Source organism: Artemia franciscana, chromosome 5, assembly GCF_032884065.1.
Source record: "Artemia franciscana chromosome 5, ASM3288406v1, whole genome shotgun sequence".
Lineage (NCBI taxonomy): Eukaryota > Metazoa > Arthropoda > Branchiopoda > Anostraca > Artemiidae > Artemia > Artemia franciscana.
In genome coordinates this window covers 33,831,130-33,845,708 of record NC_088867.1, presented here as the reverse complement: position 1 = coordinate 33,845,708, position 14,579 = coordinate 33,831,130, and the positions used below count along the sequence as shown (strand labels likewise).

At 36.1% G+C, this 14,579-nt stretch overlaps 1 protein-coding gene across 1 annotated transcript; it reads right to left on the bottom strand.

Annotated features, from left to right (window-relative positions):
* Window positions 1-9,905: 9,905 nt before the first annotated feature.
* On the bottom strand, window positions 9,906-11,690 carry LOC136027720 (uncharacterized). The gene has a single exon (XM_065705175.1). It carries the CDS (start codon window positions 11,688-11,690, stop codon window positions 9,906-9,908), a length of 1,785 nt encoding a protein of 594 aa, XP_065561247.1.
* Window positions 11,691-14,579: the final 2,889 nt, after the last annotated feature.

The window sequence follows — 14,579 nt, the reverse complement described above, 5'->3', positions numbered from 1 at the left end:
AACCACATCTTGAACAAAACTAATAAAACTTGCGTCTTGAGGGCATTGCTGCAAAATTTCTCCGTGATTAACGATCTAAAGGGAAATAGTATTGGCTATGGATCATTTTAAAAGCATTATGGCTATACTACTAGAGTCTAAACGAGAAGCAGCATTTAACATATCAGCAACATTTCTGTAACTTTAGATAATTCGTTAGGATCAGACTTTTCTTAAAAGCCTAAACGGCAAGCTGTAGTTCTAAAAAGTAAAAAAAAATTGGTATCGTAATCTAATTGATTACCTTTAACTCAGAAACTCTTCAAACAGGATCACTTGCAGGTTTAGATAATTTGCCTATATTCCAGTTCCACCATTCAATGTATCTCAAAATTCAGGGATCTTATCCCGCCTGACACTAAATGTAACACGTTTTACCACCGGTATCAGCAATAAGGACCCAAATTCTAAAATCGATGTGGATCATGAACCCTTTTTGCTTTCTAAACTTACAAGGTTCAAAGATTTAATTTTAATCCCATTTTGTAGAAGAAAAGCAAAACAGAAATATCAGTACCCAGGTTTCAAACTATAATCAAATGGAAAGTATAGAATATTGGCAAAAGTATATAAAGGGAACTCAAATTGTAAAAATAAAAACAAAACAAAAACAACAGTAGAATGGTGGTAACGTGAATTGATTAATTAAGTTTAGACTTTTTTCAAGTCTAAAAGGAACACTCCAATTCTAAGAAACAGCAAAATTTTAGTAATGCAAAGCAATTAATTATGTTCAAACTTTTCTCAAAAGCCTAAACGGAAAACTACAATCCTAAAAAATAGCAAAATTTCGATCCTGATCTAATTGATTACCATTAACTCAAGAAATCTCCCAACGGTATCACTTGTGGGGATAAGAGATATTTTTGAAGTATGGGATCCTACTACAGGTCTTTGCATCACAGGTCTACCTTGCTCTTAGCCCCTCTCGCTTTCGGTCTCTCCCGCTTTCTCATTCTCGGTCTCTTTCGCTCTCAGTCTCTCTTGCTTCAGTCAGTGTCGCTGCCACTAGTTGGCGTCTTTCACTCTCAGTCATGGTCTCTCTCCCTTTAATTCCTAGTCTCTCGCTCTCCATCTCGGACTCTGTTGCTTTAGGTCTCAGTCTCTCTCGCTCTCAGTCTCTCTCACTCTCTGTCTCTCAAGCTCAATCTTTGCTTCTCTTACTCTCAGTATCTCTCGCTCTTGGTGTCCCTCACTCTCTCTAGCTTTGGGTCTCTCTAACTCCCAGTCTCTCTCCCTTTCGACTTTGGTTTCTCTAGGTCTCGGTCTCTCTCGCTATTGGTATTTGTCTCACCTGTTCACGGTTTCTTTTGCTCTCTCTCTCTCACCTTTGGTCTCTCTCGACCCTGGTCTCTCTTGCTCTTGGTCTCTCTCACTCTCGACCTCTCTCGCTCTAATTCTCTCATGTTCTCATTCTCGGTCTCTTTCACCCTCTTTCGCTCTTGGTCTCTCTCTCTCTCTCACTCTCAGTCTCTCTCACTCTCGGTCTCTCTCACTCTTTCTCCTGATGCAATCTTCATGGATCAGTGACATTATTATGGCCTCAGTAAAAGTAATGGGTCCTAATCCGGTGTAGGACAGGAACCAGTATATCTTTTCAATTCTAAACCAAGTCCTTAAGCTGGCCTAGAACCGCACAGCAAGAAGTTTCTGGGACCTTCTGTATGAATAGAGAGGCTTTGACAAATCCCGGTCCAATCTTGGTTACAACATAGTTTCCCATATTGGCGATGGATCTCCCACACATGGATCTTCAATCCATAAGAGTCAAAATCCTGCAAGGGCAATCTTAAACCTATTACCATTGCCTTATTATATATTTCTACAACAATATATTTTAATGGAAAGACACCCCATAATAGATTACTTTTCTAGGAAGTGGTTTCTCAAAAGAAGCAGAAAAAGGAATAACGCTCAGAAAACTATTCATCGATCGAGATCCGTGCAAACGTTGTGTCGTTTACGAGGCTATAATTTCTTTGAGAAGCACCGCTTCTCAAGGTCACCTTGTAATATAGTTTTCAGTTAAGGTTCTGGTTCGGCAAACAGTGAAAGTTCTACCTTGGCGCCATTATGAAGCGAAACAAGCAGGATGTCCCTTCCGGGATAGAGACGGAGGAATGAGCTTATGACAGAACAGAAACCCTAAACTATCTAAAAACAAAGCTATAGAAATTCTTACCCCATCATTCTACAACCTTGATTATAGACTTATGTTAATCAACCATACCCTAAAATTGCCCTTAAAGTTTCACATTAATTATTTTTGCCTTTCCTGAGGTCTCACAGATACACCCTTTTGACAACCTTTGATACATGTCGTTAAGATATGACGTCAAGATTTTAACACGACGGTTAGAACTTGATGACAACTCTGTGGGTGATTCATTTTCATACCATGGTTAGCTTGAAAATCCCCTTGATGACGAGGTATCAAATACCACTCAGTAGGGACACTTAGTAAAGAAGTCTCTTGCCTCTATGCATTTCTTTTACCATCTTTTCGTATAGAAAGGATGGTCGTACAGAAAAATATAAAATGGCTCATTTGATAGAAACTGAAGGTTTTAGTGCCCTTTTTAAAGTCGATTCAATTTTGAGAAAAAAAAAACTTCCGGAATAGTGCTCCCTCTTAAAGAGAGTATAAAATACATAGGAATGAAAATTATAAGATAGCCAATCAGTTTCTTTTTGTCCAAAACCATATCCAAGAGGTTTGGAACCCCCAATCTTAAAACCAGTTCTACAGCATACAGATCAAATTCTATAGTCTAACATAAATGCTGCAGTAAATTCAGTGTTCATGTAAACCGTTAGCTGATAATAAAGTGTTTTTCTTTTACATGTTAATCATCTGCTCTGACAGAAAATTTCCTGCTCTGAAACCAAAACTTAAAAGATACATATTGCCGACTAGTTACTAAAAGAATCCTACCAATAAATGTTACCATTTCATTCAATTCAGTTTCCAGTTTTCAAAAAACTAGAATAGCACTTATACCAGCGGATTAGTTCAACACATTTGTATCTTTACTTGTTGAAAGTAAAAACAATGTAGAAAGTAAAAATTCAGATTGGTTACTCAAGAACAATGAACTAGTTAACCGGGAGAAAAGCCTCTAGTGCTTAGTCAAAGTCAAATTCAACTGAGACAGGTTCGTTCATGCTAACACGTCCAAACACCAAAGTTATGAGAGGCCAAATTTTCTAACAATGTTATAAAAAAAGTTATAAAAAAAGTTATAAAAAAATGCTATTGCAAAATTATTGCGGATACAAACTATTTTCAATTATAACTCTACTCTTAAAGTTTTTTGTTTTAAATAAAGTTCTGATTGTATTTTTAAGCAATCCATTATAAGGCTGAATCCCAGTGGTTATTATTAAATCATTTTTTTTAAATGGTTCTCTCAGAATACAATAATCTTTCAAATATTGATTGCCCTACTCTTGACCAGCATGGTGAAGATCCAAAAAATTGTACTTTATCAAAAACACGTGAGGAAAAACTGACTTTCAGCAAAAAAGGGAGCATGGTATTTTCAAAGATATGGAATGCCCTTACCAGAGTAGAGATAAATATGGAAGAAGGTCTGCCCATCAATAGAATCAAAAATTTTCATTCAGAGATGCACGGGCTGACTTGCAATGATATCAGGGTCCATGATTATTTCAACTGGAGTCAGACAAACACAGTTCTTGCCATAAAATTACAGCGTTTACTATACAAAAGTTTGGGCTTGATCATCAACGAAGAGACAATGGCTATTTCAAACATGAAAAAATTGATTTTCTTTAGAAAGGAAATTCCTTGGTTTTTAATCGGTCAAAACGAAAATTTTAGATTAACATTTCAAGACTTTGAGCCATTTCTTAAAAACGGTGTTGAAGGCTACCTCGAGTCCAATGCTGTTTCCTATATAATGAGCTATTTAACTAAAAGTACAAGATTAAGGAAAAACGTAGTGATACATTGCACTTTGGCAAGTGAATTGCTGGGTTCTCATTTTGAAGGGATATCAGAAGAGAAGCTTAAGTTGAGGCTACTGGATCTTCCTACAGATATCGAGGTAATATTCCTCCCTCTTTTGAGTCGCGGCCGGCATTTTCAGCTGTTGATTTGCGATTTGAAGGAATCTAGATTGTGCTTACTGGATAGTTTACTCTCACAAGCTTACACTCAAAGTTTTTCCTCCCGAAACTACCCTATAAAAAAGTTTGAATATTTAACCTCCTCTCAGGAAAGATATACCAATTTGAAGCATGTAAGAATAAATGCTATTCCACAAAATGATGGGTATAACTGTGGCCTATACGTAATAAAATATGCTAGGGATTATTTAGCAAGCAGATTCCCTCTAGGGCAGTACTTCGAAACAGAAAAAAATTCAAGAGTTCAATGCAACACATATAGGATGCATTTAGCCGCTTATGTTTTGAGGTCTGAACTTACAAAAAACGACAGGACAGAAGAATGCAGTTTGTGCTTCAAAGAGAAGAGTAAAATGAAAAAATGTAAAACTTGTCAAAGAATGCTCTGTGAAGAATGTGAAGCAGATTTGAAAGACAGCAACGAGTCAAAGTGCAGATTATGTGATCCAAATGTTTAAAAACAGAAAAAAAATACATTTCATTAGCAGGATCACTAGCAAAGATATTAGCTGATTAAAAATATTTATTTTGAAAAAAAAATTGGTAATTGCATGTTTTGGATAAATCCAGTAAATTCATTCTTTTTAAAATGCACACGAGCAGGACCATTAGAATTTTCAAATTCTACTGTTGAATCCACAGCTTCATTCTGAAGCTTTTGGACTTTTCTAAAACAAGTCACAAAATTACTTATCCAAAGCGAGGATTTTCAACTAATGTATGGGAAAAACAGAAAACAAATCATTTAAAGAAATTTTTCGAGACTAAATTTCAATTTCGTCCATTACACCAAGTAGAGGATATGATGGAAAACCACCTCGTGGCGTTTTTAAGAATACTAGACACGAATAGGACACTGCTACTGTTAATTTCACTCAATGTCCAACCTCTAAAAGTCCTGCCCAGCGTCTGATCATAAGGCTGGAAATCTTATGAAATACGTTTCCCCGATTGCATGAATTAAAGCCAGTAACCGCTACCAAAAAAAAAGCTGAGGCAGAGAAGGGTGGACAGTGAGTCCCTGGACATGCGCAACCGTGGCACTAGAAAATCCCTCGAGGAAAATTTGGGATGGGGGATAAAAACACTCTTCCTAGTACCGATTTATAGGATAAGTGCCCCTTGCCGCAGACGGATGACCGTTGATGGATGACTCTCCCCTTTCTTTTGAGGGATTAATTAAAAAAATACATTTCCAAAAGAGAAGTTTTTCAAAGAAAAGAACCATATTAAACTTAAGACGAGAAGAATTAAATTTCTTTAATAATTCAAACTTAAAATAACAAGAAATTGCCACTAAAAAATAAATGAAACCCAAAACACAAAATTGAATAGACAATCACAGCAAATAAACAAAAACCTTTTTCCCTACCCTAACTGTAGAAGTCCAAAACTTACCGCATCTTTTCTCCTTTTTATTGAAAACTATATGAGTTTAGAACAGCCATTGGAGGGAACTAGTAAAATAAACTGAATATTTGGACTAATTGCTAAAAGCTCTGTAATTCAAGATTTTATTTCACTACCATTTTTATCTTGATTTTCAGTGTTGTATGTACCAAAGGAAATGTTTGTAATACAATTTGTTTGCAATAAAAAGCAAATAACGCAGTAGGCTTTAGACTTTTACAGTTAAGAAACGGGAAGGGGGACAGTTGCCAAACTCCTGTTTGAAGTTTTTGTTCCCCCGAAGTGATCTTATCGAATATGATTTGGTATTTCTAACATCATGTAAAATTATACAAGATGACGAATGGATCCCAAAAAAAAATGAAACCGTTTTCGAGAAATAATTTATAAATAAACCCATAAATACACATGTAATGTTAAAAATGACACGTTCCTAATTCAATCGTAGTTTTCTGAAATGTCTGAACTCTGCAATAGCATAGCTATCGTGTTATTTTTTAGTTTTAAGCCAATTTTTCAATTGCAATTCTATGTGATTTGTTGCCGTTTCTTACTCCATATTTCACCTTTAAATGTTCAGTCATTGTCATTTTTTTGTAATTTTTCACGTGTCATTTATACACAGCAATAATTCTTCTTCCCATTCTTTACTGAAGCTAAAATAACACGTTCTTTATTTAATTTTTTGTTTGCAAATCTGTTTGTCATCTTGTGCAATTTTGCATGTGTCATCTATATACATAAAAATAAGTTGTATGCGTGTGTGTTTTTTTGTATGTTTTTTGTAAAAAGAGGGTTTGCATATGACGTCATTATAATATGACGTTACAGACCAGGACACTGGGACACAAATTACGACTTGGACACCGGGACACAGGGAATATAAATGATGACTGGGACACTCAAAGAGAAACTACAGACCGGGACAGCGGGACACAAATGACGACCGGGACACCGGGAAACAGGGAATATAAATGACGACCAGGACACTCAAAGAGCCGCGGCACAAATGACGACCGGGACACAGGGAATAAAAATGACGACCAGGACACAACTACAACGGGGACTCCGGGGGGGGGCACATGGGGATATATAAATGACGACAGGAACACAGGGTATATATGATTAGCAATCACCATCAACAAAGCTCAAGGGCAATCATTAGAAAAATGCGGTATAGATCTGAATACGGATTATTTTTCCCATGGACAATTATATGTTCCATGTTCAAAAGTCGGTAAACCTGTCAATATATTTATATGCACAGACAATGGGACAGCGAAGAATGTTGTATATTCGCAAGTTTTACGTAGTTAAAAACATATACATACATATCTATCTATATTCACAGGTGGGACACAGGGACACAACTACAGTGGCGTGTAACTAATACGGCGCGTAACGACTTACGCGCGCGTGGGATTTGGGGGGGGGGGTGCGAAGCCCCCCCCACCAACTAGGTGTTTTTGTGGCGCGACACCAACAGTTAGTAGATAATAAAAACAATACGATGACTCCCGGGGCGGAAATAATGTAATTTTACTCTTGGAATGTGCCCATAAACATGGCGTCACTCATATAATTTTTCCCAAAATTAAAGCTTTAAACGATTGTTCCCAAACTAGAACTACCTCGATATTTTTTTCCAGGCCAGAACAACCAAAATTCCGATTAAAAAAAAAAATATATATATATATATTGTAAATAAATACACAAAGACACAGTTACTGCTCGAGAGCAATAGCTGCATGTGTGTATGCTCTTTCCTGAAAACCGCTAAATGACTTTTTCTGATAACTGGCAAACCAACTTTATTTTGCTTGAAAAGATGATCTTGATAAGTCTCGAATTCAAAAAAATTCTTTTTCTCCATGGGTGATGGTATTAATGTCTTTCACTATCTATGACATCAGGCGAAACGCTACAGTAAGCACCACAACGAATCGCAAATGAAAATGATGCACAATGAAATCTGTGGTTCGAAGACAAATGACAGCAAGAATCACGTGTCAGAAACGGTCATAATTCAAAACAAGTTTACAATTAAAAGATCCACGCCGTGACGATGTATGACGACAACGGGCTATGGCACAGAATCCAGTACTAGCCTACAAAAAAGCCATAAACTATGCAAGTGATTGGGACATTTGCATAGTATTGGTAAACTATTACAAGTCATTGGGACTCTTTGACGTCATATTTATTTAATGTGAGGTTCACAGTTCCCTTGAAGACGGCGTAGCGAACGTAATTCATTTGGAGGTTGTTGCTTACATGGTCGAATTGTATGCCACCTCCAAAGCTTCAAATGAACTGGCATCCCTTTTTTACGAAATGTATATAGCAGCACATCGAACACAAACTACTCAAGGTGATTTTAACCACCTCCATATAGCTGCTATATGTATATTTTAGACTCTGACGATGCTGCTGACGAACACCTTGCTTATTGTCTAAATTACGGAGTCACCGATACTGAACAGGAAGCATTGATAAAGTATGCCTTGTAACTGGAAAATAGAAATCAACCATAAAATGACTTCAATGAAATCAAATTACCTGAGCATGTAATCTCCAGAGTTGATTTTACGGAAGAAGTAATTGGAAATAGCCAAATCGAAATTACAATGGAATGAAGGAAAGCGATATTTTAGCGCCGCTCAACAAATAAGTAAGCAAAATTAATGCTGAGACTATCGATCGCCTCCAAAGAGAATAAAAATCACATAAATATTATGATTTTGTCAAGGATAAACAAGAATGAGGAATTAAATTAACGCCAGAATCCCTTAATTTAATTGAAATTGTTGATTTTCCACCCCATTACTCAAAACTAAAGAATAACACGAAATGAATTTAATGAAATCGTACCTGATTATATAATCGAAAGCAGTAACCTTATGGAAGAAGTATTTGGAAACAGCTTAGCAAATAGAAATAACAATTGAATGAAGGAGCGGGTTATATTAGCATTGCTGAACAAAAAAAGTAAGTGATATTAATGCCGAGACTGACGATCGCCTTCCAAGGGACTACAAATCCTGTAATTATCCTGACTCTGTCAAGGATAAATAGGAGTGAGGAATTCAACTGACGCCAGAACTTTTTAATTCAATTAAAATTTGCTGATGTCATACCCTATGACACAAAACTCAAGAATAAAACGACAATTATCCTAGTGCGTCAATTAGACATTTAAGAAGGCATATACAATGGAACAAGCAAGGCTGTAACTTAACTATGTAACAAACTTGTTATAGCCAGAATAAATACTGATAAAAAAAAGTTGGAAAAGAAGTTCTCATTAACCTATGGATAGAAGACAAGCAACATCGACAACCAAATATATACAGACCTGCTGCACGCTAAGCACCAGAGACAGAACTAAGCTTGGTCCTCCAGTACAATAGTATTACCGTAAGAAAACGAATAAATATTGAATGACATTACGAGATCTCTCAAACTCTCATTGGATGTGTTACTAATAAGAAAATTTCATTCGCCATACATTACGAGCTAGCCATACATTACGGCAAATAAAAAAAAAATGGTCTCTTGCACTTGATCAGAGTAAGTTGATGAGCAACCAAATATGAGTAATATGTTTTCCATAGAGTCATGGAATATCATCGGAGGAATTCTAAATAAACTACCAAGCCTGTAAATCCTGTGCGACAACAATCATAATGTCTGCATACAAGAACATTATTCAATGGAGGATAACTCTACTGATAATTCGAGGTACATAAGTATCAACATTTTACAGTTTAGGCTAATGCACTAAGTATTACACATCTTCCCCCCTCAGACCCACAAAGACATCGTGCAAAATATCATGACTGACACAGCGAGTTTTTAATAGTGTTAAGACTCTTAAAATCGAAAAAATGCGACAAATTTCGCTCAAAAACTTAGATATGAAACGAACCAGGGCTTAGAACACGGATAGACCAGAATTAGCGCAAACAGACAATACCGCTTTATATAAATGCTTAAAAACTACGTAGTTGGAGCTAGTCACCATTAAATATCAAGATTTGTTTCAAGGTAAAAATAAATTTATCTTCAAGGTCATGTGCACAAATTGCTTAGTGTTTGAGTGATTGTTTGCAATAGCGATAACAAGGGCATTTTCCAGTTTGACAGCATAAATAATTGCATATCTTATGACGATGATATGACCTGGCTTATCCTGGAACAATATCACAAAATATTTTAAGGTGAATGTCAACCTTAAAATTGACAGTTACACAGCAAGTTAGATAGCTATTCCTGGCATATTAGACGTACACTTTTTTGCATAATTAACACTTGTTAAATGCTCTTACGAAATATGGTACAAAGGAATTTGCGAATCTGTTCGTACGGCACTTGACAGGTTCTAGTTTGTTGTAATGCCTAGTATATCTGCTGATTGATGCGGATGGTGGAAGTATGGATCGGTACTTCTCGTTTGTTAATAGTGATTTCCCAAATTTCATTATTAGCTCATGTCTTCGGTCGAATAAGGTGGGCAAATTCAAGAGCTCAGGGGCACTTTCGTAGCTGCTGAAACTGGGTCCAAGTATTATTCTAGTAGCGTGTTTTTGGACATGTTCTAGTTCATCTGCCATGTAAGCTATGTTCTGAGTTTGGGGACCCCAAACGAGACAGCAATACTCGAGGAAAGGCCTGATGTAGGTTGTATACGCCAGCAGGAGCTGACGATCAGAGAAGCCTAACCTGCGCATACTTGTTAAACTCTGGATTGAATAGTGACCCTTGTGCACAATATTGTCTACATGCAGCTTAAACGAGCAGTCACTTGTAAATGTTACGCCTAGGATTGTTGCAGAGGAAACAATTGGAAACAGAGCATCTGGGATAGTGATATCTCGCTTGAGTGGATTAAATCGTAAAACTTTTGATTTATGTTCATTCACTTGTAGACTATTCGACTTACACTGGTTGATGAAGTCTGTGAAGAAAGTCGGGTCAGACTGCTGCTTTGTCACTTTATTTTCGACTATATATTTGAGAAATGCAGATAAGTCATCAACAAACTTGAAACGCTCTTCAAATTCTGCAAGGATAGGGTTGATAACGGCAAGAAATAAAAGAGCAGCTAATTTCGTTCCTTGGGGGCATCCACAGGTTAATTCTGACCACTCAGAGCAGGTATCTTCTGCAAACAAAGGGTAAACTGATTGCCGTCTCGCTTGTAAAAATTCTCTTACTAATAGTAGTATTTGTGTTTTAGCTCCCGTTTCTTTCAGATTAGTTAATGCAGTCTTGTGTTTGATAAGGTCGAATGCTTTTCGGTAGTCCGCCAGAAATAAGTCGACAGTACTATTAGAAGTGTCCAACCACTGGACGATTAAGTGATACATTCGCACTAGATATATTGAAGTGCTACTGCCTCGTATGCAACCATATTGGTACGGATCGATCACAGGAGCAATTTTTCCTAACAAAGAATGGTAGATAAAACCCTCAGCTACTTTTGCTAAGTTAGGAGTTATCGATATTGGTCTCAGTTGGTCACAGGACTCGGGTGTCTTGACTTTCGGTATAACACGGACATATGCAGCTTTCCACATCTTCGGAAATGATTGTTCTGAGAAACATTGGTTTATCACTGATGCAATAGGCTTGGCTAAGAAAGGTGAGTACTCTTTCAGTAATTTCACGGGGAGTTCACCTGGGTATGAGGCACAGTTGTTACGTAGTCGTCCAATTGCACAGTGAACTGCCATTTCTGACACCTCTACGATTTCATCAGAACTATTGCTGTTAATGATGTCACACATTTGTTCATCACTTACGGTTGGGTGGGTAGTGCAAATCTGAGTAAAGAATTCGTTGACTTCCGAGGCTTTTATCAGACTATCGTCTGGGTTATTGATTCGTATTTCGTTTCCTTTCTTTTTCCCACTAAGCCGTTTTACTGCGTCATGCCACTTATGAGAATCTGACTTGAAGAGTGGTGCTATTTTTTCCCGTACATATCTTTTTCTGGAAGCTCGGAGGGCTGAGACGACTTTGTTTCTTATTTTGTTTGCATTCAGTATGTCTTCTGCAGCATGGAGTTTACATCGTTCTTTGATCATTTTTTTTTATATTAGTATCTAACCACGGCTTATCCGTCTCACATATCGTGCGTTCTTTAACTGGAAAAAATTCATGGTATATTTGCTGCAGAATCGAGTATAAACCTTTTCATCAATATTTGTTATAACACAAATTGGATCAAAGTCAAAGTTAGCGATCCACCTGCCAAATGCTTGGATGGAGCTTTCACTGAGGGGTCTAGAAACTATTTTAAACGTTTTTGGTTTCGGTATATTATTTCTGCTCTTTGGTTTCCACCAGAGAATGTTGTGGTCTGACTTAGCGAGTGGTCCGAGGGAAACTTTTATTCCCTCGGAAACTGCTATTATTTGAAAACTATATAAAATTGTATGTATAAAAATGTACAATCACCTGTATAAAACTGTACAATCACCTTAATCTGTACGGATTTCTTGCAGAAGCATAATTTGGACTCAGGAACGGCTATTCGATACTACATTCAGTTCACCATCTCACATATTTTATTTTACTCTGCAACTCATAACTCATAGGGAGTGAGCTTGCGCCAAGAATTCTAATGCTCCTGTATCACTCTTTTATCAATCAGTATCTAGGTCTTATGGTAGTTTCCTATGGAATAGTTCTCTAGTATCAAGTTCTAAGATAGTTCAAATTTCACAAAATAATGGTGTTGGTGTTTTAGGAGATTATATGATATTTGAAAATAGCAACTTGACTTACTTTTCTGAACTAAAAATTTTAAATGTTCACAAGTTAAGAGATTATCAACTACTTATTTTTTATATCCATGTTTGAACCGTTCTTCACTGGTGTTCTTTTGTGACATTTTTTAATCTTACTCTTTTAATCATTTTTATGATAAAAAGACTGTGTCTGAGGCTTGGAGTGCTCAAAGAAGATTTTTATTTCCATATTTCACAGGACCACAATAGTTGAAGTCTCTCCCAGAGGGTAAAAGGGTAGCAAATATTGTTAGTGAGTTGAAATGTTACCTTCCGGGAAGTTGTTAATAATCTAGATTATTTTTTCCGTTTTGAGATTTTTTATTTACATGTGAAGCATAAATATATACTAAAAGATTATAAGGATGGAAAAAAACTCTCCTATACAACTTAATGGGTTTCTCCTGATGATTGTTGAAAAATAATGTAAAGGTTATTTTTAGCAATATTTTTTTATCCCTCCCTCTCTTTCTCTCTCTGTCGTAGTTTCACCAAATCGGCTCAATTTAAACTAAGAGAGTTAAATCTGCTTCTGACCGAAAATAATTTATTGTCTTCCCAAATTTACTATTTTTGTGTTGGTTTGATTTGTCATCTTTTTTTTTTTGCCAAAGAAGAACAGTAAGCAATACACAACAACGAGAAAAACATTGCCTTGACTACAGAAGCTCAAGAAGCTACATGAGCTCTTTCAACTCATGGCTTCTTGGAAACATTCTTAACTTAGAATCGTGGATTTGAGCTAAAGTTTTCATCTGCGTTTCAAAACAAAAACTCGTAACTTTTGATGGGTAAGACTAAACTTGATGAAACTTAGATATTTAAAATCAACATTAAAATGCAATTCTTTTAGTGTAACTATTGATATTAAAATTCCGTGTTTTAGAGTTTCGATTACTATTGACCCGGGTCGCTCCTTACTACAGTTCGTTACCATGAACTTATTGATATGCGTAATAATTTATGGTCGTTTGAAGTTTTAATATTATTCCTTATTTTTAGTTGGAAAAAAACTTGTTTTTTTTATTTAATAACAACCGCAAGCCAAAGAAAGACAATATCTTTGGTTTATTATCATATAAAAATCATAGTTATGAAGCTGCTTAAGATAAAATTAAATGCTAAGATTTGCCAGAAAATAAAACAAACAAATTGTTGCTTATATCGGCCAATTTTCAACAAATTTTGAACTTTAGAGTAAACAGCAAGGTATTAACGAAGGGGATAACTTCTCTCGTATGCGTAGTATGAGCGGGTTCAACCCCTCTTTAATAATTCACTCTTTTCGCTAAAGTTTGAATTTTGTTCCAATTCTTTAAGAGTGACCCTTGTATTACAGAGGCTGATTAATTAGAGCAAACAGCTTTTTAGAAATTACTAAAAATACTTTAAATATATCAATAAATCAGAAAAATCAATATTAATAACCAGCAGAAACAACCAACATCAAATATCCCCCAACCCACCCGCAAGACTCTGGTGGAGAATTCAGAGAGAAGAAAAAGAAAAAGAAAACCAAACAAGAAAAAAAAACATACATACAATGACATCAGCAAAAACATTTAACATTAAATAGCTCCCTGCAAGGCTCTATGGCCAGAATCGTGGGAGAAAGAAAAGGAAAACAAATAATAAATTATAACACCAAAAAAGAAAATCCAACAACCATCTATGACTACCGTAAGAACACCCAGCCAGTACAGACATCTTCAGTGGCGTCAATTTATAGACATTGGGAGGAAGACAAAAATGTATCTATTAATATCTAGGGATGAGGGATTTATTTCAAATTTTTCAATGAAATTCTATCTATCTATATAAAAAAATACTGTTGGTTTTTTACAAAAAAAAACTAAAAAAAAATAGAAAACACCAGAAAACCTAAAAACAAACAACACAGAAAAAGAGAGAGAAAAAACTAAAAACAGTTGAGTTTTAGGGGGGATAGCTGATACTCCATGTGTTGCTGGGGCATGCAGCAGCCCAGCAACGTATGGCAGGGGTCAACTAGCATAAAATAAAAACATCCTTGGATAAAAACACCAATAAAAGCCGTTTTTCATAAATCTATGGAGAAGGGCAAAATACCATACCTCCCCCCTCAATTGGCACCACTAGGCATCCCATATACAAAACAAGAAATCTTTGGTAATTTTCCCAGTATTTCTTTGCTAAAAAAACGAA